Source organism: Oryza sativa, chromosome 11 (assembly GCF_034140825.1).
Source record: "Oryza sativa Japonica Group chromosome 11, ASM3414082v1".
Classification (NCBI taxonomy): Eukaryota; Viridiplantae; Streptophyta; class Magnoliopsida; order Poales; family Poaceae; genus Oryza; species Oryza sativa.
In genome coordinates, this window is record NC_089045.1 from 10,718,319 (window position 1) to 10,742,713 (window position 24,395).

At 37.1% G+C, this 24,395-nt stretch overlaps 1 protein-coding gene across 1 annotated transcript in view; it reads right to left on the reverse strand.

The window, feature by feature from the left end:
* Positions 1–24,395, reverse strand: part of LOC4350288 (achilleol B synthase-like) — a 31,478-nt gene that overhangs the window by 5,637 nt on the left and 1,446 nt on the right. Inside the window, exons 2-11 of the mRNA NM_001423188.1 lie at positions 17,173–17,358; positions 14,201–14,290; positions 13,909–14,100; positions 13,584–13,668; positions 11,430–11,596; positions 10,198–10,386; positions 8,724–8,837; positions 932–1,054; positions 729–848; positions 4–102 (exon numbers count right to left, since the gene is read on the reverse strand). Of these exons, the coding sequence (NP_001410117.1) occupies positions 4–102; positions 729–848; positions 932–1,054; positions 8,724–8,837; positions 10,198–10,386; positions 11,430–11,596; positions 13,584–13,668; positions 13,909–14,100; positions 14,201–14,290; positions 17,173–17,358 (1,365 nt within the window). The remainder of the gene's footprint in view (positions 1–3; positions 103–728; positions 849–931; positions 1,055–8,723; positions 8,838–10,197; positions 10,387–11,429; positions 11,597–13,583; positions 13,669–13,908; positions 14,101–14,200; positions 14,291–17,172; positions 17,359–24,395) is intronic.

Consider the following 24,395-nt stretch of genomic DNA (forward strand, 5'->3'; position numbering starts at 1 on the left):
TACCGAAAAAGACAGCAGGCAGTCCACCGCGTCATACAAACTTTTTTCTTTTATTGGATCACCAACAAGTTTAGGAGAAATCTTTGACAGCCCTAGTAATGCCTATAATAGGATATAATATAAAATGTCAAGAACAGACAAAATAATAATTAATTAATGATTATTAGGAAACTATTTGAACAACGGATTGCGCTTTGGCAATAAATTTTCTTCAACGTAACTGATGGCGTATCGATATTCCAAGATCATGGCATATAATGCTCTTAAAATGAAACTCGACCCATGGGAGAGAGAGATCTTCAAGGCATTTCGTTGATGGTTGAGTAAAAGCTCCAAAAGCCTACACCTATCTATATGGGAACACTGTTGTGGTAGGCAGAGTCTTAATGCGTACTTTAGGGGAACACACAATGAGGATTCGTTTTTCTTTAAGAACCAGAGTTTGAGGCTGATAACTGGAGGACTTACAACCACGCTAAACACGTTCTCCTCATAATGCTATTTTTTTATGCTTAGATGTTGGACTAAATATTTCTTGCTTCTAATATTATAAGCAACTGATTGACATGTTAGAACTAGAAATTGTACGAACAGAAGATATTTTAGTTAAAATCTCTCCAAGAAGGCCAAAAATTGAAGTAAAAGAGATAATTTAACTGTTTTCACCACTAAGAACCATATCCTTTTATAGAGTCAGAATAAGGAGGATGATAACAAACTTGTATGACCTGAAGTGTTTCTCCTGTACAATCAGGAACTGACCAACCATTGTCTGCTGTAGAAAGAGTCCATGAACCTTTTGATCTATGGCGATAGAAACTTTTGCCATTAGGGAGGTCATGAAGAACCTTCAAGTAAGAAAACAATTTTGAGATTTGTTTCTGAAAGTGTTCATAACTTTCCAGTTGCAAAAAGTTCAAGAATAATGAACCTGCGAATTTTTCAGGAAACCATAGGCTTTCTCAAGAGTTGTACTGAACTCATCTACTAAGCCCGTAGAGCAAATGGCTTGAACTATAAATGCTGTCTCCCATGTCTGACAGCCATCATATACCTACGTACAATCAACACAATAACAAGATATGTCTGTCATTACACAATGCTTGATCCTCTTTTGTCTTGAAAATTAACTTTTGTACATACTCATGCATGCAGTTGCTACCAAGGAGCAATATAAACTTTGTCAAAATGAGATTCACTATACAAAACGCCACAGCATACATGTATGTCGATATCATACTAGAAAATTGACGTGCCCGTTGGGTTTAAAATACATGATGAACAAAACAATAAGTGCATAGTAGATCTATTGGTTTATAACAAAAACATACTATATAAGAATACATAAAGATTTTTACATGAATACATTCAATTCCTCTGAAATATTTACAAAAACCATACATTCCGCAGAACTCTTCAATGTTTGTTTTTTTTTTTTTTACTTTTGTGTATGTAAAATGGTTGCACCGAGTAGTACTATATGCTTGCTAGCGTTTATCGGGTTAATAAGTAAATGGTTTTTTAATGAAATTTGCACATTTTGTATTTGAGCACTTGAAATCTTTTTTTTTTTTGAAAATGCACATTGTTTTTCTTTTCAGGGAGAAATACATATACCAATATAAATTCATTTTAGGATTGCGTTTTGTAAGAACACCTAATAACAATGAACAACACTCGCGAGAGCGAATTGTAAGGCATATATATGCTAACCTTTACCATATGCTCAAGATATAGTACTGTGAATTTTGATGTATTATCTAATTAAAAATTACATTTGTATGTGCTATGAATTACTTATATACATTTAAATTCACTACTTAATCTTAAAATTATTTTTAGTTTATTTTTATTATTTTTGGGCACTTTTTTGACAAAACATATGAAGTTAAATACTACTTAAATATGTTTAACTATTTGCCACCCATACATTAATGACATATGGGCCCTCACGTGTCTATGACATGTGGGTCTAGTGGCAACAATTGATTACAACATCTAAAAGTGAAAAAAAAGTAAGAAGATGTAAGGCTGTGTTTAGATCCAGGGGTGTAAAGTTTTAGCGTGTCACATCGGATATACGGACACATATTTGAAGTATTAAACATAGATTAATAATAAAACAAATTACAGAATCCGCCTGTAAACTGCAAGACAAATTTATGAAGCCTAATTAATCTGTCATTAGAAAATGTTTACTGTAGCACCAAATTGTCAGATCATGGAGCAATTAGGCTTAAAAGATTTGTCTAGCAATTTACACACAATCTATGTAATTAGTTATTTTTTCGTTTATATTTAATACTCCATGCATGAGTCCAAACAGTCGATGTGACTAGGTGAAAAAATGGAGTGAACTTATTTTGGGACAAATGGAGTGAAAAAATGATTTTATTCCGGGAGGGGGTAGTACTCACTATTTTTAAGAGGCCCTGTCAAATATAGCATTTTCAATGAAATCTAATATAAATTAAATAAAATTGGTTAAAACCTATAATGAGAAATAGGCTAATTAGCTGGTGTGCGCCTATTTCTAGTCGAATTTGCTATATATTTGTCGACAAATTTTCCACCAAAAATTTGACAGATGTAATTATAGTACAATCGTAGTGTCATTACACTGTAACTTGCATGTAATTACACTGTAACTATAATGTAACATGTATGTAACTTTCAAAAATCTCTCCATAACATTTATTTCGGTAAAATGGAGGTTGTGAGAACAAATTCTTTCACATATGTGTGTGATGTGGTTGTTTTTCTTCCTCACCAGAACAAATTTTGTAATAGATCTAACGATTCAAAATTACGTGAAACTTATATACAAGTTACACTGTAGTTATATGCAAGTTACAGTGTAATTACACTACGATTGTACTATAATTATATCTGTCAAATTTTCGGTGGAAAATTTGTCGACGAATGTATAGGTGGTCCCATTTCTAGTCTATTCTCACTACTCTGTTTTCTTTCATCCCACATGGGCCTGGCTAGCCCGTTCAATTAAATATGGTGCCTGGCCCATGATGTTGCCGAGTCATGCAAGCAACCGTGTGTATGCGTGAAGCTCGTTCAGGGCTTCGTCGAAGCTTCGTCGAATCAGCGTGTGTGTACACGAGTCAAAAAAGGATTGAGCACCTGGACCAATTTGCAGCTGGCAGAACAGGCAACGTGAAAATAATAGATAGATGGGCTTGTATGCAGATCGAATGTTCAGAGAATCATGGTCATAAATGTCAGATGCAAAGGATTTGTTTATGTGACTAGATTCTTAATCCTAAACAAAACATAACAACATGAGAAAATGATGTAGTATGTTGAGGACCATATTTTAAATGCTGTGAAAGGTGAAAGTATTATCATAGCATACTGTACTTTTAAGTGTCATCTATGCTATTTACACCGAAGCTAACTTAATATGGTTCAAACATTGATATTAATTGAAATAGAAGCCAACAGGGGGCACCCAAGTAGCCTAGCGATTACAGTACTCAAGGAACATCTCTAGATCCTTGGTTCTACTCCCCACAGGAGCGAATTTTAGGCCTAGTTAAAAAAAGTCATTCGCTAGCTCCTCATAAATGCACGTGTTAGGAAATGATATATGGAGAGCGAGCTCTCGTGTAGAGGACAGGAACCTCAAAGCAAGCGTTAAGGACCAATCCATAAGAGGTGACTCCTCTCGTGGGTTTTCTCGGCTGGTTTGGTTGAGGCTTCTTCTTCGTGAAAAACCGTGAGGGTGGTTATTCTCCTACTGGTCGAGTTTTTTTTTAATAGGGGCACCCAAAATTTTTAAATTTTGTTTCAATAATATAAACTCTACAAGCTACATGACTGCAAGATAATTTGATTTTCTATAAAAAGTGCTCATTCTGAAATTTCATACAGGTAATAATTTCATACAGCTCATCTAGGATCGTGATGTTGACAACCTGTGCGACTAGCCAGAAATGATAAAGCAATGCCAGCATGCAGCAATGCAGCATATTTCTTAAGGTTACAAAAACTTTAGCTGCAACCATTTTCTGACATTGATATCTGCTAGAGATTGATTTATAACAGTGGTTTATTGACATCTACAGTTTAACTTTTATCTTCACTCATATAATTCAAAGAAATATAGATCTGACATTACTCACTTCTTCCAGGACATGTTGGCTTGCCCACGCAAAAATAGGAAGCGAGTTAATACCAATTAGGAGCTGTTTGGTTGCGTCGTTTTGGCCCGTATCAGTTCCCACCATGAATAGATCATGTTACACTCGTTTGTTACAGATGGACCGTAATCGGATAGCCCGCAAATGAATTCCGGCCCAATACAAATCTGATTACGCTCCAAGACGGGCGGAATGCGATATCGATACGGAGAGGAGAGCGCGACCTAGCTCCTCCAAATCGAGCACCGCTGCCACTACTCCCTCGCAGCGCACGCGTTGCCGGCGCCGCCCCCTCTCCCCACAGACTCTGCTGCTCCCTCGTCTTGTGCGCTCCTCCAACCACCGCTTGGCCAGGCTGGCGCATCGATGCTCCCCACCTCCAGGAGTTCCGCCTCCAGAGTCCCTCCTCCCCCGTCCAACGTGCACTGCCACCTCCCCAGAGTTCCACCTCCTTGGCGATTGGATATTGACGGGAAGAACTCCATGGAGACTGGATCTTGACGGGAAGGGCGAGGACGTGCAGCAGGAGGCTAGTCGGAGATTCTGCTGCTATCAACTACATCCGTCTTTTGTCGTTGCCGCCGTGGAATGAACACCTTGCCGGTGAGAACCCTCCCCCTACTGAAACCACCTTTTTTTATGATGATATACTTGTGATGCTGGTGAGTGGTGATCTTGTGATAGTCTTCTAAAAAATCATGTAGTAGTTTATACTAGTGAATCACATGTGTTCCTGCCTCATATATGTTTGCTTCATAAGTTCTGATGGGTTATGTAGAATATATTTTCCTCAATTGCAAGAAAGTTGAACATCAGTACATGGTTTTTTTTTTAGTGTAGGGAAGTTGGACCAACTCATATTACTATCTAGATTTTGAGAATTTTGATTTTCATTACTGCCAGGTGATATATTATTTTGCACAATATCAGATCGGGGAAAAAAGTTTTGCATATTGCCTGTTTGACAGAATATGTTCCAGTAAAACAGCACATACATGTAAATATGCTCCTTGAATGGATGCTTGATATGGTGTTCTGGTGAATTACTTATGTTTAGCAACAAAAATAATTTGCACCGTCTTTTGTTTGAATGGTAGCTTGATGTATTATGTGTGCTAGCAGGATATATTCTGAACATAGGGTTAATGCTTTTGTTTTATATATTTGTAGAGTGCTATGGCTCGCCTTCCCTTAAGTACCAAAACGCGGAGAAGAAATTTAGGGCTTAGAAATATGATGATTGCTGTTATACTTATGTATTATTATGTTGCTGTACTGTTCTTGATTTCATATAAGAGAAAATGTTGGAAAATAGAGAGGAGGATCAGAATTAGAGAACTTAGGAGTGAAAGACCATTCCAGCTTATTCGTGAGAGTGATATTGCTTGTATAAGCGAGCTCCGAATGGATAGGAGGACATTTCACATTCTATGTGACATGCTTAGAGACGTTGGAGGTATTGAGGATACAAGAAATATGTCGTTGGAGGTATCAGTAGCTTCATTCTTATATATACTATCTCACCATTTAACGAATAGAACAATAGGGACCTTTTATTGCCTTATATACTATTTGTCTGAAACCATGCACCAGTATAATGCATGTATGGGTCCAGCTGTCCAGCTCAATGCCATAGGAATTAACCTACGGGAGCATAAGTAGTAATATCATATTCACTCCAAACTACTCCTAGCTGGAGTATGTGCCTACGCCTTTCTTGCTTGCTTGCACCTATAAAAAAGGGGTTCATGAAAACAGAGCTTTTCTACAAATTCCTTGTGCAGCCCCTTTCCTAAAGGGCTATGGTTTTTTAGTCCAGAGATTAAAAAATGCTACCTTTTTCTTAATTTGGTATGATGCTGAGCATTATATATTCTTTCTTGTAATGTTTCTTTCACTAATTTCTGAATTTTTTTTGTTACCAAATGAGGCAAAGAAAAACTGATGTGCTGGATGTTAGGCATTTGATCTACAAGATGTTCACTATCTATGTTTGAAACCCAGAATTCCATATATGCACAAGTCTTGGGGATTGGAGACCATATATTTTCACTATATATTTCCTATGTGCTAAAGATGTTTATTTCCAATACTTCAGCTTTTATTTGCTTGAACCATGATGATGTACATATTCTGTGATCAAAGTGCTACCCTATTCAACGTCCTAGACCTTTTGTTTGGTTGTGGAAGACAAAATGTGTAATGAAAATCAAAGTCTTTGCCTGGTTACCATTCACTGACAGATTAAATACTAGAGATAAGCTAGACAGAAGACACTGTGCAAAAGAGGATGATGATTTATCTTGCGTTCTATGTAATGGAGGCCACAGAGAAACCAGGTTACACCTTTTCTTCACTTGCCCTTTCAGCATTGAATGTTGGCAGCATTTCTTGGGATTTCGTGGGATGCTACACTGGAGTTTTTCTAAATGATAGTGCTTGCAAGGGTTAACTTTGGTAGGAAGGGTTTCTTGGAAATCTGCTTCATTGCTCTGTGGCATATCTGGAAAAAAGGAATGGGCTGATTTTTCAAAATGTTCCACCATCTTTTCAGTCCTGGAGAAGCCTATTCAAGAATGAGATTCTTCTGCATATGTGCAAAATGAAGGACCCTATGAAACAAATAGTTTTTGATTGGTTACAAACTGTATAATTTTACTTGTCTTTGTTTCCTCTCCCTGTAAATTTGTACTTATATTCTAAATAAATGAAAAACACTACTAGGCAAAGCCCTGGTAGTACTTCCAGTAAAAAAAAGTGTTGTCCTATTTTTGAGACAAAAGTACTACCCTAGCTTATTTGTTAACTAATCTGGTAGTTTCACTAATGTCAATTGTTCATCCAATCCTTTATTGATTGAATTTTGAAGGTGTGCCATTGATTATATTTTGCAAAATATTATCTCTCGTCTTGAATTCTTGCTGTCAAAATTTGCATCCAAATAGAAGTCTCCATATTAAGTATTTTCCCGTTGTGTATCAATTTTAGAATTTGAATTCTCAGCCGACACATGTTTTGCTTGCACCTGCTAGTCTGTTACCTAGCTGCCTAACCAAACAGCGGGAATGAATTGGTATCCGTTACAACAACTATCCAAACAAAGCACGTAATCGGTGTAATCGGTTACCGGCAGAAGCATTCCCAATTACGTTTACGTTAACGTGATTGAACCTAACTCCACCTTAATGTCATAGAGGTAGAGCAATGATAACTATGGGTGGTCGACATTACGTTCTCTAGTGTAGCAAACTTAGAATTTAAGGGTGGTTATTGGTAATGAGTAAAATGATTACGATGGTTGGAACAACATTGCAAGGGCCACGGAGCTTGGAACTCCATGGCGCAGATGTGGCATGCATGGCAATGGCAGTGATATTTTCTGTTCTGAGGATTTTGATCAATATGTGTGGGGGAGGTGGCTGCGGTGATGTCAGGTATGGTGGCAAGGATGACAGGAGTAATGATAAAATACAGTCCAGAGAAGATGGGAGGCACTGGGGAAAATAATCCTGCTAATGTGGACAACATGGACATAATCCTACTGATAACATGGACATAATGACATTGTTGGCTTGCAGAAAAGTATGTGGGTGAAAGCAGATGGGTTACGAAGGTCAGTGGTGTTGAATTCCATTTAGCCAGTATGCGCTGATGAACATTGCTTCTTGATGTCTTCGGTACTGGCTGCCAATCTGCGTGATAGATGTCGTCACCAGGTTCGGTTTCTTGTTCCTGATTCTCATTTACTCTCATGATTATCTAAGAATATAACTACCATCAGCAAAATCTAGTTATTGGGTAGGACATTTAGTTGAATTCACTTGAGGATCAGTCTGATTTTTTGTTTAAACAATCTCAACATGGTTGTTAGACTGAGTTGTTTTAATTTCTTGGTTTCACTCCAAATGCAGAGTCTTTTAGTTTCTTCCAATTAAGGTGATTTAAATTTCAGGTTATGATTAGTCCTAAAATCGAATTCAAGAACTTTGAATTAATTATAATCCAAAACTCAGCCAAGCAGGAAACATGTGATTGTTTCAGCTATTCAATGAAAGTTCAGCAAGGAAATACTAGCTTTCCATGCATGCAATGTTTAATTTCCACCAGAGCAGTATATATATGTATTACGAAGTCCACTAAAAAGAAGTATATATGAAAAACATAAAATGAGCAATGCATACACCCAACTAAGAACAAGTGGTCATCACTTAGTCTTTCCAAGGAAAAAATATATTCATGTGATGACCAATTATGATTAAGTGAAAGCAAGCAAGATTTGGTTGTTAGCGACATGTGCAAAAAATGTGATATTACCTCATTCATGATCTGAAATGGAGCTGACCAGGACAAAAATGTGATTTTATATTGATTTAGGCATGACCAATTTACAGATAAAGAATGATTTAAAATTTGTTGAGTACTTACATAAGTTTCGGGATACGTGCAAAATTCTCAAAGTTCAGGGAGTAAGTAACAGCCCCATGGAAATTTAGTGAGACATAAATTAAATAAATAAAAGTTCAATTAGAACAGTTTTACAACAGATGCAAGCAGCCAAAATAGTACCTGAGCCTTCATGCCATCTTCAGCAAGCCATAGAAAGTCATAAATCCTTGGAAGATGCCTCTTGAATGCATCTGAATTTGGGTCTTCTATCCAACAGCAAATCATATTTAATGCCTAATATTAAAGCAAATCGGTCAAAGCATAGTGCTGAATTGTGAATTAATAATGCTAAATCAACAAAGTTAGTAAAGGATGATAATTAATTTATTAGAGCTAGAAACTTTCTAGGTTCTACTACATTCAACAAGTTTTGCGGAGTATTTTAAACTTGTTATAATCATCATGCTTCTGTTATTCTTGCCTATTTATTGTGTAAATGTCCAATATTTCACTACTCTCCACACGTTGTAATGATTATCAGATTATTTATAATATTTGTCCAATGAGAAAGTCTAAGATTGTAGTCACGGTTGCTTTTCCGTCTTCTATGCCTATATATTATTATATTACGGTACAAATGCATGAAAGGTATTGTGTGGGTTCAATACGTCATTTATTAGGTCATCAACCTTGGTCCAATTTTTCCAGCCGTTGCTATATGTCTATATTTTGGGCCCTCTTGTCAAGTAGGATGGTTTATGTTTTAAAAGTTTGATAGAATCTATTCATAAAAGTCAACTACTATCTGCTCTGTTTTTACTTGTCATTTTAGATAGTGACATAGTCTTCGTTGCATATGTTTCATCACTACTTTTTCTATATAAAAGCTATTAAATTATAACTATTTGAAAGTGTTTTTCATGAAAAATATATGTATGATTGGAGGGTCTAGTTGTAGATGCAAGATTTCAGAAACATCATTATATTACAGGCAGTAACTTCCCCGAGGAAATATGTATCAACTCAACAACTAAAACCAAATGTTGTGAAACAAACTGAAAATTTACTCACAAGAATGCAGCTGGAAAGTTCACCATATGCTTTTTAGTCGCACATGCTAACATGTGGGCCCCAGCTCTGTAAATTCTCATTTCATTCCAGAACCCTACCCCCCTCCCCCTCCCTCCTAATCAAACAGAGTCTACTATAATACTTCCTGTATTAATTTTAGATTCTAGAAGAATCAGTAGAAGAAATGTATGAAATTTACTTTTAAACTGTCGATTAAATGGACTATCGGGATGTGTCGAGGTCATCGAGTTGTGCGAGGTTTTCATTTGGTTTCCTTGAGATGCATCATGGTAGTATATGTTATTTTTAGTTGTTGTTAATTTGTTATAATTTCTTATTGGGGATGCTCATAAAAATTTGACCATAGGGTGATTTTGTTAGAATTTCTATTGAATCTCATTGAATCTCAGACTCGGTATTTTTATATGTGGGTGTGTAGCTTTCGAGGTCTAAGGATAGATGTTATATCAGAACCTATAGTAGGCCACCGCACTTGTGAGCCAAGTGACTACATAATCGAAACATAGAGAGTAATACCAAAACACTTCCTTTGAAGAGAGAAAAATAGTTCTGATCAAATTACCTTGTTTATTGGGCACAAACCAATGTATTTGGTATTTTCATCCTCGTAGTAGATATGTTTCATAAGGTTGCGCAGCGATATCTCCCTCAGCTTATTAAATGGCCAGACATTAAACATTGGATCCACATACTTGTTTAAATATGTCCACACAATATCTTGTATCCATGAACAAGGATATCGAAGATCTTCCTGTACCAACAAAAGAAACATGTTAATTTCCTGGTTATTTAATATTTCTTTATGTAATATAGAAAATGTTTGGTGTTTTCTTAGGTCAAAAAAGTTGTATATAATTTTGTTTTTGACCGTTCTGATACTATGTCACCGGCTCACTGCACTATTTATGCCAGAGAAAGCATAAATAAATGAAACCACTTCATAATTTGCTAGGTAACATCACAACGTAAATATACCACCTCAAGAAAATTGGGTTAGGAAATGCCATGATATAGAAATTTGACTTGCAAGTTAAATACAAAATGACCTCTGTGCTCTCCTCTTATGCTTCTCTTTATTTCTGTTTTATCATGGTGGCCGTATGGCCTACCTGTAATCATCAGTTCGTCCTCCTCTACTGCTTTGTCTTCTCCAATGTCAAGCCATGAAGATCCTTAGCTGATCTCCCCCATCACTAACTAACCTTCTAAGTTCCAAGCACTACATGTTCCAACATCCTCCTCAATGTACTCTTCCATTCCCCCCAATCCCCCACCTTCACCGATCCAATCAACACATCGTTTTTTGGGCTATAGCAAGTGTTCAATGGCAACTCCAGCAATATCATCAAAGCAGAAAACCCTACAAAGATTGTGGCTATGCATATTCAAACAAAAGAGGTTTCTTTTGTATTTCTTCTGTTCATCTGTAGTGCCGGAACCACAGAGTCGTGCTATCGGTTCTCATCTACTCTTCCTTGCCTCCAGACTTCACTGACCAGATTTGCGGACGCCAATCTTGAGATATCAAATGGCTCGCTTAGAGCTGGCAAACCGCACTGTTTTGCAACTGTATTCATAAGATGCCTTATTTGGAACATTGTTTTTAACTTGCGAACATTTTCTTTTGATACCAGGCAAATTTGCTGTTCAACTGGAATAGAAATATGTGGCAAGTATATAGTACAGTAGTATTGCTAATTAAATGAATTAAATCTCAATCTTCAGTGAAAAAATTCTCTACTCAACCAAAATTCTTTATAATGTACTCATTCAACTATGAAGGAAGTAACAAACCTTGGCACAGCAATCTCTAGCCTTCTTCCAGTCAATCTCACTGTATGGTATGTTGTACAACTCCTCTCTTATTTCCAATATAGTTGGAGTGATTGGGCCGACAAACTTTTTCCCATAAAGATATGCCATGGACATGTAAATCATACGGACAAAGCACCAAAATCTTGCTGTGGAAAAAGAAGGCTCGCTTCTTAGGATCAAATTAAAAACGAGAACTTTATTACTCCCTCTGTATATGAGTCATATTGCAGGCTCTTATACCAGGGAAAACTTGTTTTTTAACTAAAATATCAATAACTAATTTAGTACTACTTCTTGTTGCACGCATTTAAAACCTACAAAAGTAGAGATACTAAGCGCAAAAAACATTTCAAAAGGTGAAAAATATGTGTGCTTTACATTCTTTTACAAACACTTGAATAAATATGGCTTACATTTTTTTTATATGGAGGGAATATTGATCTAATGCTATTCTATTTTTTTTGACATCAAGCAAAACCACTCGGCGGAAACGAAAAAGCAGGACCCTTGGGCAGAAGCCTTAGCCACTCGAGTGCGCTGACGCTCCCTACCTCCTCTACCTTGCCGCCGCTTGAGTGCGCCGCCGGAAAACAGCACGGGTGCAAAGATGGCGGCGTGGGGTGATAGAGGCGATGGTGCCAGCTGCGTTGTTCTCCTGATCCAATAATCGACTTATCAGATTCGATGTCTCCAGGGACTAGCTCCGGAAGGATGGGTATCTGCGAAGGTTGATGGCAGCTCTGTGGTTGCGGCCGAGTGAAAGAAGGATCGTGGCCCGGTGATCAAGGTGCAGCCAAGGAACTGGTGGTGGCGGGGATGTCTGGGTTTAGAGCAGATCCGGTTCCTTGACGTGCAGGTGCAGTGGTGTCACAGTGAGGCTATGCTACTCATATGTCGTCCCTGCAGCACTGGTGATCGCCACCATCATCCCTCATGCTGCAGCATGCCATGTGGAGCCTTACTAAGGGGAGGTTCGCTCGTGGCAACAACGGTGGCTGGGGTGGCTGACCATTACAGGACCTTGCTGGACCGTTGTCTCAGGCGGTGAGTATGGCGGTATGTCCATCCTTATTCGTTGCAATAGAAGGGAGTAGCAGCTTTGAGTTATGCTGGCATCGAGGCTCGGTGAGCTGGCCGCTGGCCGGTGACAGTCGACGCCTCATTGGTGTGCCTTATCGGCAGAGCGGTTTTCTTTTCTAGAATTTGTCGACAGCCACCTTCTTCCCACCCCTCGAATAATGATTGTCTCTCCAGCAGCTACTTCTCGCAACGATGTTTTCTTCATCATAAGACAGGGACATCTAGATCTGCTTGTAGACCAATGTAAGCTTGGCTTCAATTCAAGGTACCGGTTACATCAACATCTCTTTCATCTCTAGATCGACCCTATGGATTTTGGGTGTGTGACTTTTGGCTTTTCACAACTTTATCTTTGTATGGTATCGTGTCTACAGAAGGTTGCAGGAAGTGATGTTCGTGGCTGATTGCAATTGTGCTAAGTTTGGAAGGTATGGTGGCACTGTCTTGGAATGAGGGGAGCAACAACACTAGGGGCCTCGTTTAGGTGGTGCTTGTTGCTAATTGGGTTGAATCCCTAGGTCTGGCCTTAGCTGGTTGTATCTGGCAATGGTGGTTTTGCATCCTTCTTGATGACATTATCTAGAGTTCATAGAGTTTTCATAGGCGAAAACCTAAAGTCTGGTCTTACTTGTTTAGAGCATAACAATGGCAGCACGTGCACGCGTCGTCCTCTTTTTGGAGGCATTGTTTTATGGGAGCCTTTGTGGTCGTCCAAGTGTTTCTTTGGTAGAGTACGGAGATGAAGTTTACTTGTAGTTGTAGACTTATGCATCACAATTTTTGTAGTTGTGTCGCCCTTTTTCTTTTCTTTTGTAATAATGATAGGCTATCCTAGCTTTGCAGAGGCCGAGGGTGGTGTTAGAATTACTGTATCCTCCTGACGTAATACCTAAGATCATGTGAAGGTAAATGCTATTATTAGACCATCCACCATCATTTAAAAAACATTCATCTTAATTTTTGCCAGTAAAATCAAAATAAAAGGAAATAAAAGAATTGTGAGAAATTCAATTGGAACTTTAGATTAATGCAAGAAGCTAATGAATTATGTACCTGGATGTATTGGAAGAAAATGCGGCACCATCCATAATTCAGGAATTATTGCTTTGTTTCCTGACCAATCGTATACACCAATGACCTTTGATTACATTGAAGATTAGCTTGTATTACTAGGCCCGTATATTTGTTCATAGATCTTAAAAATGTTTATTTGGTCATTCTGAATATTTCAATTAAGTAGTAAATATATGTTTTTAAGCATATGCTGGAAATTTAAAATAGGGTGATCATTCACTAATTGGAACCAAGGTAACAATTTTGATTCACCTCTATCAAAGACAGCTAAAAATAATATTTTTTACATTATTTCATTGCATACCGAGAGCCATATCTTTGCCCATTGAGGTGCCGCCGTTGCGCTTCCATGAGATAAAATCCACATACGCCCTTGGGCTAATGCATCGTTATTATGTAGGGCCTCACCAAGGAGCTTTAATGTAGCATAGTTCAAGCATGAGCCAAACATGGTACTCTGGCCAAGAACCTGTGTCCCCCAGCCGCCATCTTCATTCTATAAACATGTATTATACATATAAACAAAATTCAATTTACATATTTAATTTAAAATTCTATTTTTATTGAAATTAAATTGTTATCAAATAATAACATGCCTGATGATTGTAAATGTATCGACATATCTCTCGTTTATGTTCCAATGACAAGACGACATCGAGCGTTCCCGTAACATGCATGGAGAATATCTGAAAAATTACATCAATTCACAGGATGTATGAATAACATTTTGAGGATTATAAATAGGACTTAGGTGCCATCCTTATTCAAAATCCAACAATGTTCTTCATGGATTCCAAAGAAAGCAGCCACCTATTCAAACCCAGGTCAATTTCTTTGTCCAGGGGTGTTCTAGTTGTCCTTCTTATTTCTATCTCTGAAACAGCTGAAAATAATGAAATATTGCAAATATTGCAGATAGTGTTCTGTGGCAAAGAATCAATTTTTTTATCCACGGGCAAACCTACTTTTTAGAAGTCCTCCAGCAAATACCACATTTTAGAGTGTTGTGTAGCAATTTTTCCTTCAACGACAGATCAATATATACCTTTATTTTCAACTAAGAAGCTAGCCCACGTATTCGCGCGGGCATGTGTTATGGGTTGCGTTTAAAAAACTTACATAGACAAAATATCAATTGGATGACACCTTCAATGTTTTATAAGAACTATTTCTCCAAATGTTTCTTCATCAACATTGCTTAAATAACTTTTCCAAATTATTTGATAGCTTTTAAAATATATAATATTTAATAAATCCCTATAAAATAATTATCTATGATCTCTTCATTGTGGAGTTAGATTTAGTTTGTTTAAAAAACGTGTCTAACAAATTATGTATATATTAAAAGGTGTTTTGTCTTGTTTAATTAAATGTTTAATGGTTTCTTTAAACAAATCCTAAAGAACTATGAAATAGTATGTTTTATTTGTACCATGAAGTTAGCCCTCCGTTTAGTTGGTTTAGATTGTTGCAAGTTGTTACATATAAATTAACAAAGACATATCGTACACCTCGCTTCCTTTTTATATACATGATTTATACTACTTTTTAACAAGAAAGTACCTAGTTAAAATGAATCCAATTAAAAAATGCTTTTTAATAGTGACAAATATAACTTTTCAACCAACTACATACTACTATTACTGGGGTTTATATATGCAATAATATGTGGTAAAACTTATAATGCTATGGTATATGACGGATGTAAGTCCATTAATATCTAACCATTTAAAAACTGTTATAAAAATAGAACATGTAATGGTTGGTCCAATTTTAGTGAAAAGTAAGAACCAATTTATTTTCAAACTCATTACATTTTTTTTCCAAATAGTTCAATTTAGTTCCGATTGAAATTTTCTATTTTCTGTTTTATTTTATACCAGTTAAAACTATAGACGTTATGGATCTTTAAATTGTTGGTGTAATTATGAATACAACAATAGTTAGAATAGAAATCAGATGTGTAGCTTGAAAATTATGCATTTTATTTTTTTTTTATTATTTCTCGCTATATAAAATGTGGAGTAGAGTGGAGAGCTTCAAGTCGAGAGGCAAGTGGACACGTAGTGTTATGTTCTGCGCATGTGTGGGGGAGCAAAGCGGAGGATTTAAGTGAAAAACCAATGATCCCATTTTTGTCCTCGGAATTTATAATAACCTCTTTTTTAATTTTTATGTTGTAACGCGTGGTGGCTTAAGATTTTACTAAAGTATTTCAATTGGTTAAAAATAATTGATCCACCTATTTAAGTGGAAACTAATAGTCATATGTTTTTCTTATAATTTCTAAGCTTTTATTTTTATTTAAGACGTAAAACATGATGTCTTAAGTGTGCTAGAGAAGATATACAATGACTAAGGTGATATAATACTTATTTTCATTTTTTATAGTGTTTTGTTCTTTTTGCTATCTGGTTACCATGTAATGGATTGACATCTATGTTCAAATGATGTATTTTTATTTTTATACCGTAAAATAGGGGTAATATGGATATTGATTTATTTATTCAATTATAAATAAAAAATCAAAAATACTAAAATATATATAACTAAAAATTATAATCATTTAGCTTTATAATTATTTATTATTTTTATTAATTAGTTATAAAATTTAAAAGATGAATTAACTGAATGCAAGAGGAGTGAAATACAGAGTTGAAGGGCAGAGAGTATGCACATATTATAATATTTTTTATAGGTTATAGTGTTTTAGTTGCTATTACTTTATTAACTAAAAATACAATAAATTCTTTATTGATTTATTAAAATCTAACCTTTTTACTCATCCTTTCGTATAATATATTCATAGTAGATATTTAAAATTTGAACAGTATAAATATAATAATGCTATTTTGATTTATTATAGTGTTAGAACGGGGGAGTATTTTTCTTTAACATTACTCAGAGTTTAGGTTCATTTAACTTTAATCATTATAGATCTAATTTAATTATTATCAAGTTATATGCGATGATAAAATATATATCTTTGTTTTTATATAATTTTATAATTGTTTGAATCACACGCAAAATTCAGAAAACATAGCCCAAAGTGACATATTTCATTTTAAAGCTGAATTACAGTGGATATAAAATAATCCAAACATATAAGTGGATCAAATATTAGTATATAATTTAGATGTTATGTTGCTTAATTGCTTAACGCAATTCCTTTTGTTTTTCTAACTAATAAACATTAAAATAGAAGAAAAAATAGGTGAAAAAGAAAGGAAAGAATTGAGGGAATAGGGGGACGTACGTAACGTACGTATATACTTGCCTACAGGTCTAGGTGCGCCCAGTATTTGGGAGATGATATTTTTAGAAGATAAATCTAATGGTTATAAATAGTGGGTCCGCGAAATTAAATAAAAATCAACGGTAAGATGTTTTGCCTTTTTTTAGAAATTTTAAGAATTTTTTTATTTTTATGCCACGTGGCGGCTTAGAAACGTTTGTAAATGCTATGTGGTGGTTTAGGAGTGTTTATAGTAAGTTTAATGGACTTTTAGTATATAATAGATAGATAGATAACAGATAGATAGATAGATGAATAGAATAAAGTGCATACCAGGAGTGGCATAATGAACAAGATTCCACTGTAGTCACCAGGCCAATGCCCATCATGTGCTTGCAAAGTCGAATATTGATTAAGAGCTCGTCGCAATGAAGACAATATAGTTTCTTCGGTAACATTTTGATTATCTTCAACTATGACAGCCGAAAGATCTGGTTGTAGATGCCCTAATTTGGCATACTGCAGAGAAGAGATACCAGTTAACAAAAAGGATCAACTGTCTGAAAAGACTTATTAGTTTTGTAACAAATTATGCTTCCACGACCTCAGTAATTCCTAGGCCCTTTATATAGACTGAAGATTTTTTTCTTATAAAAACTCGGACCTTATTGGGCCAAAACTAAGAGGTCATAAGATAAGACACTATCAATCCCATGCATTTGAGTACTCTATCGATATTTATATGGACTATCTATATTTATGTCGCCGTATTTTTCATGAAAAAATAGTCAACACACTACTAGAAAACATCAAATAGGTGTCGACACTTATAGGTGACGGAAGTGCTACAACTGGCACCTACATATAGGCACTGAGTCCCTATTCTGCAGTAGTGTATTTACGATGTAAATATCAACAGGTCTGATACTTGAGTGCATGCAATGAGAAGAAAAAAATATCAACAAATTAAGTTCTGCAGTAGACCACTAATCCACTGACCTAGGGATGAAAACGGAGCAGATACGGACGGATAACGCTCATACCATATTCGTTTTTATATTTTTTTACCAGATACGAAAATGAATACGGATAGCTCGAATACAGAAACAAATACGGATTATCTCGATTACGAATAAGAATCGAATATGATCGGACACGAATACGGAAACAATTTTTTCTCGGAACACGAAAACCAACTCAGCTTCTAATAGAAACAAATATCAACATATATAATTAGCTCATTTTATATAAAATGAAGTATAATTTATAAATATTTTTTACAATTTAAATAATATTAATACGGTAAATCTAATTGGAGAGGCCTCTCCAGTTAGTCTTAACCAGAGACACCCACGTGCTAGTACTTTTAGGAGTTTTGGTTGCTATTAGTATATCCAATAGTGCATATCTTAGTTTTCTTCTTATAGAATTTTGTCTTAAACTAGTTATCCAATCTACAATCTGATTATACCATTACGTTCGTTGCAATTAAATCTTTACAACAAGATCTTACATGATTGTATTACGATAAAAAAATATTTATATTTATAAATTACTTTTATTATATACGTAAGTTACTTTTATCATATATATATAAGTTACTTTTAGATTTGACTAAATTACTTCTATACATTCATAATACTCTAAGTTGATTATTTTTATTATTGTTTTTAGTTAATTCTATATTTTGTGGACTTTATAAATCTTCTATACACTTTACTTGCGAATTTACTCTACATAGTTTCTTATTTCAGCTCACTCACAATTTAATTATTTGGGCCCCTAATTATTTCTACTACAGAGAGTAAAATTACTCCCTCCGTTTCATAACGTAAGTCATTCTAGCATTGCCCACATTCATATAGATGTTAATGAATCTAGACATAGAAAAGTTACATTATGAAACGGAGGAAGTACTTCTATTGCATAACTAAGTTACTTCTGTTGCATATAATTACTTCTACTACAGAAAGTTATTTCTATTACATAGCTAAGTTACTTCTATTGTATAGCTAAGTTACTTCTACAATTTAAATACATTACTTTTAAATTAATAAAATATTTGAATATATCCAATATGGATCTTGCATTGTCACATATTTTATGTAGAGTATAACGATGCAAATATATCTTGAAAATAATACATGATTTAAAATATATAAGTTATTAAAGAGCTTAAATCTAAAATTAATTTATATATATGATAAAACTAACTTACATATATAATAGAAGTAACTTACATATAATAAAATTTACAACATACATATATTTTTTATCAGAATATAATCATATAAGATCTTGTTGTAAAGATTTAATTGCAACGAACACAACAGTATAATCAGATTATAAATCGGATAAGTAATTTAAGAGAAACTTCTCTAAGAGGAAAAAAAATACATAGATATTGAGTGTACTAGTAGCTTTTTTTTTTTTTGAAAGAAGGGTGTCTCTCTTTAGCACTATCCAGCTAGCACTCTCAGTGTAGTTGTGTCCATTTTAATAGTATAGACTAATGTTAAGAGATAAACTACTATTAAAATCTATAAAGGTATATTGAAGGAAACCTCGATACCATAACCATATTCGTATCCGTATCCGAACTATCCGAGAATTATCCAGTCCAAGAGGTATCTGTTTTCGTTTTTGTCCGGAGCGGACGGAAACTATATGGTCCGTTTTCATCCCTACACTGACCTATAACTTGTAGTTACGCGTAATATAATTAATTATAATAGCACGAATCCTATGACCGATCCAACGGCACAAAAACTGACTGTAACCAACCAGAAAATGTGTCACCAAAAATTTAGCAAAACCGTATTTATATTTACCACAAAAAATTTTATAAAAAAGAATACCACTAAAAGCGCTACAACGGAACACCTTTAATTTGGAGCCCACACTTCTCTGCCGGTTGACAAAAGTTTACTCCGTATCGATCACTGCCGGTTCAATATGCTACAGTTTAGACCTTGGTTTATGAAGGGATAATTTAAATACAACATTATTTTCTGCCTGATGGAAATCCAAATAAATCACTATATTTTTTTTTACTGGGATCTATGTTTACCTTCTGACCAACCGATCCGACACTACCTAAAAAAGCATTTTTCTATCTGGCCAAACCCTATTTTTCCATGTGGTTGGGACGCCTGTATGCCCCAAAAGGTCTCCAAAAATTGCGATTTTTCCATGCAGTTACCACATCTGCATACGAAAATCCGGGTGCTCATGTGTGCCACGTGAAAAAATAAAATTCCCCAAAGAAAAAAACACCTCAAAATTGAAAAACAGAAACCCTAGCTAGCCTGGTGCCGGCCACTACCTTCCCGCCGTGGCCACTCCTGAGGTCGTGGGTGGTGGATCCGCCCGCCCCTGCAGCTCGCCGCTACCGCCACCGCTCCTTCGGTCAAAGGGCATGGATCTGCTCGCCGCCATTGCTCCCGTTGTTGGGGGAGGGGGTACGGTGGATCTGCCCGCTCCCATTGTCCTGAGGTTACCCATCACCGAGCACCCGAGATAGCCGCCGTTGTCGCTGCCTACCACCAAGGCCATCAAGGGGCTGAGCCCAAGGAAGCCGAAGCCGCCCGCTGCCTGCCACCGGCCACACCCACTGCCCACCGGCCGCTAGCCACTGAGAGAGAGGGAGAGGAGGTGAGACAGAGAGGAGAGGAGGACTGAGAAGATAAGGTTGGACTTAGAAGAAAATGTAATGTGTTGAGAAGGAAAGTGGAGGCAAGTTAGGCGGATCCATAAGAGATCCGTCTACGAAAATATATTATTGCATGTGGCACTTAAGAGGTCCGCCTGTAAAAATAGGCTAACTTTCGCATGCAGCTACTTAAGTGGTTCGTATGTGAAAACTAATTTTTGCATCTGGACATCTTAAGGAGCCGTATGTGAAAATGGAGGTCGATTTTATAGACGCGGCTACTTATGGTCCATCTGCATCCAAATTAACGAAGGTCTCGTCCAGAAAAATTATTTTTTAAGTAGTGCAAGATAATTTTTTTATTACACATTTACTGTTCTTGACATATATCTGTCTGCAGAAAATGTTTTTATTAGAAACATACATATTCAGTTAGATATATCATTTGTAGTAATATCTAGGAATGTACAAATTTCTTAATTGTACTATTAGGGGGGAAGAGGAGTTCCAAAACCCGGCTCAGATCGGCTAGCTTGAGGCCTTGTTAAGTTTGCGAAAAAAAAATTTTAGGTGTCACATCATCGGACATTTGACCATATGTCGGAAGTGGTTTTCGGAGACGAATGAAAAAACTAATTTCATAACTCGGCTGGAAACCAAGAGACGAATCTTTGGAGTCTAATTAATCCGTCACTAGCACATGTGGGTTACTGTAACACTTATGGCTAATCATAGACTAATTAGGCTCAAAAGATTCGTCTCGCGATTTTCATGCAAACTGTGCAATTAATTTTTCTTGTTATCTATATTCAATGCTTTATGTATGTTTCTAGAGATTCGATGTGATGTTTTTGTAAAAAAAAATTAGGAGCTAAACCGGGCCTTAACAAGCCAAGACGAGACAGCTATTTTGCTCGTTGAGCTACGAGCCGATCCTGATCCTGAGCCAGTTCACGAGCTACTTGTTAGGCTCGTTATACTCGTTATTTCAGTTTCATGTCAGTTTCGCATTTGCCACTCCCGCATCCCAATCAGATGGCCCAGCCCAGTACAGTAGGCCAGTAGAAAGCTCCCCATCGTCCTCAATAGGTCTGTTGAAAAAGCTCGAGACCTATTAGGCTACTTTAAGAGCATCTCCAATAGTCTCTCTATCGGTCTCTCCAAGTCAAATTTTAACCATTTAAGTAAAAAAAGAGATCCAACAGACTGGCCAACCGAATGGCCAAGCCATCCAGCTGACCAAACTCGCTCGCTGGCTGGCTAGATTTGGCTAGTCAAAACGCCTGCCAACACATCGATCGGTCGGCGCGGCTGGTGTACTCCTCGCGAGGTCGGAGTGGGCGCCGTCGTCGTCGTCGGGGTCGTCATCTAGGTCGTCGTCGGGGTCGTTGTCGAGGTCGTCGGGGGCGCCGTCGTCGTCATCAGGGTCATCGTCGAGGTCATCTTCGAGGTCGTTGTCGGGGTCATCCTCGAGGTCGTTGCCACGAGCCACCACCGCCATCGCAATCCCCGCCCTGTGCTCCGCCGCCTCCCGCCTCCCCATGCCGCCGCCGCCATCTCCATCCCCGCCCCAAGCTCCGTCGCCTCCCACCTCCCCGCGCCACCTCCCGCCTCCCTCCAGCGTGGTCGTCGCCTCGACCGGAAGGAAGGAATGGGGAAAAAGGAAAGAGAAAGAAGAAGGGGGAGAGGGAGAGAGAAGAAGAGGGGAGAGTGGCTGATATGTGGGTCCGATTTTATTTTGGAGAGAATTAATAGAGAGTCTGTTGGAGTAAATATCTAGTTTAACTAGCCAAATCAGATGAAGAGTTGGCTATATTAGCGTTTGAAGAGTTCGATTTAGAGAGGCTGTTGGAGATGCTCTAACTTGGCTCCTATTAGGCTAAGCTTGAGCTGGATTTGAACTTCAAATGAGCCAAGCTCGAGCTTATCTTCTGACTCACTCCATCAAACCACATGGTCACACGTGTCTTCATTTGTTGTTTCACACTAGCTAGCCTACTGCAATTAACAATCCAGCACAAGCACAATATCGAATAAATATTTGGTGTTCTTTTCTTATTAAGATATAAAATTTTCATCGATTTCTGTTAGCACGCTTTTTAATTTACTAAACGGTATGTTTCGTGCGAAAACTTTTTATATACAAGTTATTCTAAAATACCAAATAAACCCATTTTTCAAATTTTCAATAATTAAAAATAAATTAATCAAGTTAATAGCTTTCTCGTTTTACGTACCCTTTCTTCATCTTCATTAGATCCCAACTAAATGTTTTATAAGCAAATCTTCATTAGCAAAGTAGACTTTGCCCAATGGCAATCACTTTTTCCCTGAAGGAGTCAGGAGTGCATGGCATGCATAGTTGACTTGTAGTAGGAGGAGTACAGTAGCAAACCTTGAGAAAAACTCAAAGCTCGAACGGGCTGAGTCGGAGCCCAACATAAAGCTCAAGATTTGATGAGGCCCGAGTCGAGTCCATACAAAGCTCGAGCCTGGCTGGGCAGGCTCGATCAAGTTGATAATCCTACTCCCTATTCCCTAACAGTACACAACCTTAGTCGCACGTACGCACGCAAGAAGCTAGGGCCCACGAGACACGTCACGTCGGTCGTGCGAGTGGGAGAACGCCACGTTTCGCGCCCCAGCTCTCCTGTGCCGCCGGCCACTACTCCCAGAGTCTCGCTGTCCCCTGATAGACTGCCCCGTCGCCTCCCAGTCCCATGCGCCCCTACTCCTCCCGTAGGGGCTCTTCTGCAGGGTCGCGCCACTGACCATGCAAGTGAATATAGTCTCGTCACCCGTATAAAAAATATGTTTGTTAGTTTATTTTAAACTCCCTTCATACTCATAAAGAAAGTTGTTTAGCACAATGTTTAAATCAAACATTGGGAATAAATCATAAATAACTCTTAAGTTATTGGGTTTGAAAATATAAAAATAATATAAATAGATTTATCTTGAAAAATACTTTTATAAAAGTATACATATATCACTTTTAAATAAATATTTTTACAGAAACATATATCACTTTTCAATAAATATTTTTATAGAAATAACAAGTTAAAGTTGTGTTTTGGAGACCGTATCGCTGTCGACTTTCTTTACGAGTACGGAGGGAGTATATAGCAGTACAAAATTTAGAAGAAAAAGTTAATTAGAAATAGGACAAGTAGACAAACAAAGCCCGCTTGTCTCGTCCCGCTTGCATCCCTACGCGCCACTTCCATGCGCCGCCTCAGCACTGCAGGCTAACGCTGCCCTTTATGCCCTCAGGCCCTTAGCACCACACTGCATGGTTTGGAATGCCGGTTGGCATGCGTGAAGTCCAAGAACCGCAGCAAGGGGAAGAACTCGTCAGCGACATCTCTAAGGCTTTGTTTGGTAAATGAGATTGGAAAATAATATCCCACCCTCCAAAGAGCAATATTGCATCATATCTATTCATTCCTCACACCTTATTTAATCCTACCCATTAATCCATTTCCCTTTTTCAATCCCACCTCCCATATCCCATTTGCCAAACACACTCTAAATTCTAAGTGCTTAGTGCTCTCTATATCCTAAGTGGTTGCACTGACTGGATGAGTGGACTATAACATAGTGCTTTCTAGATTCTTATGATGTTTGATCCTATCTCATTGCTTTATTCCTTCTAACATCATTACTAGCTACTGCGGCATGATGTATTCTTGGTGTGGATGTAGTGGATCATATTAATTAATTAACAGGATTGCACAAGGGTTCAAAGGAGTCAATTCGATCGTTAACTAGCTAATTAAATAAGCTCAACTAGCCAGTTCACTGAGCTGAGCCAAGTTGGCATTTCACCTCGTTATATATACTCTTAATGAGCCGAGCCGGCTCGTTATAACGATTTAGACCGAGCCGAGCTTAATCAGCCAAG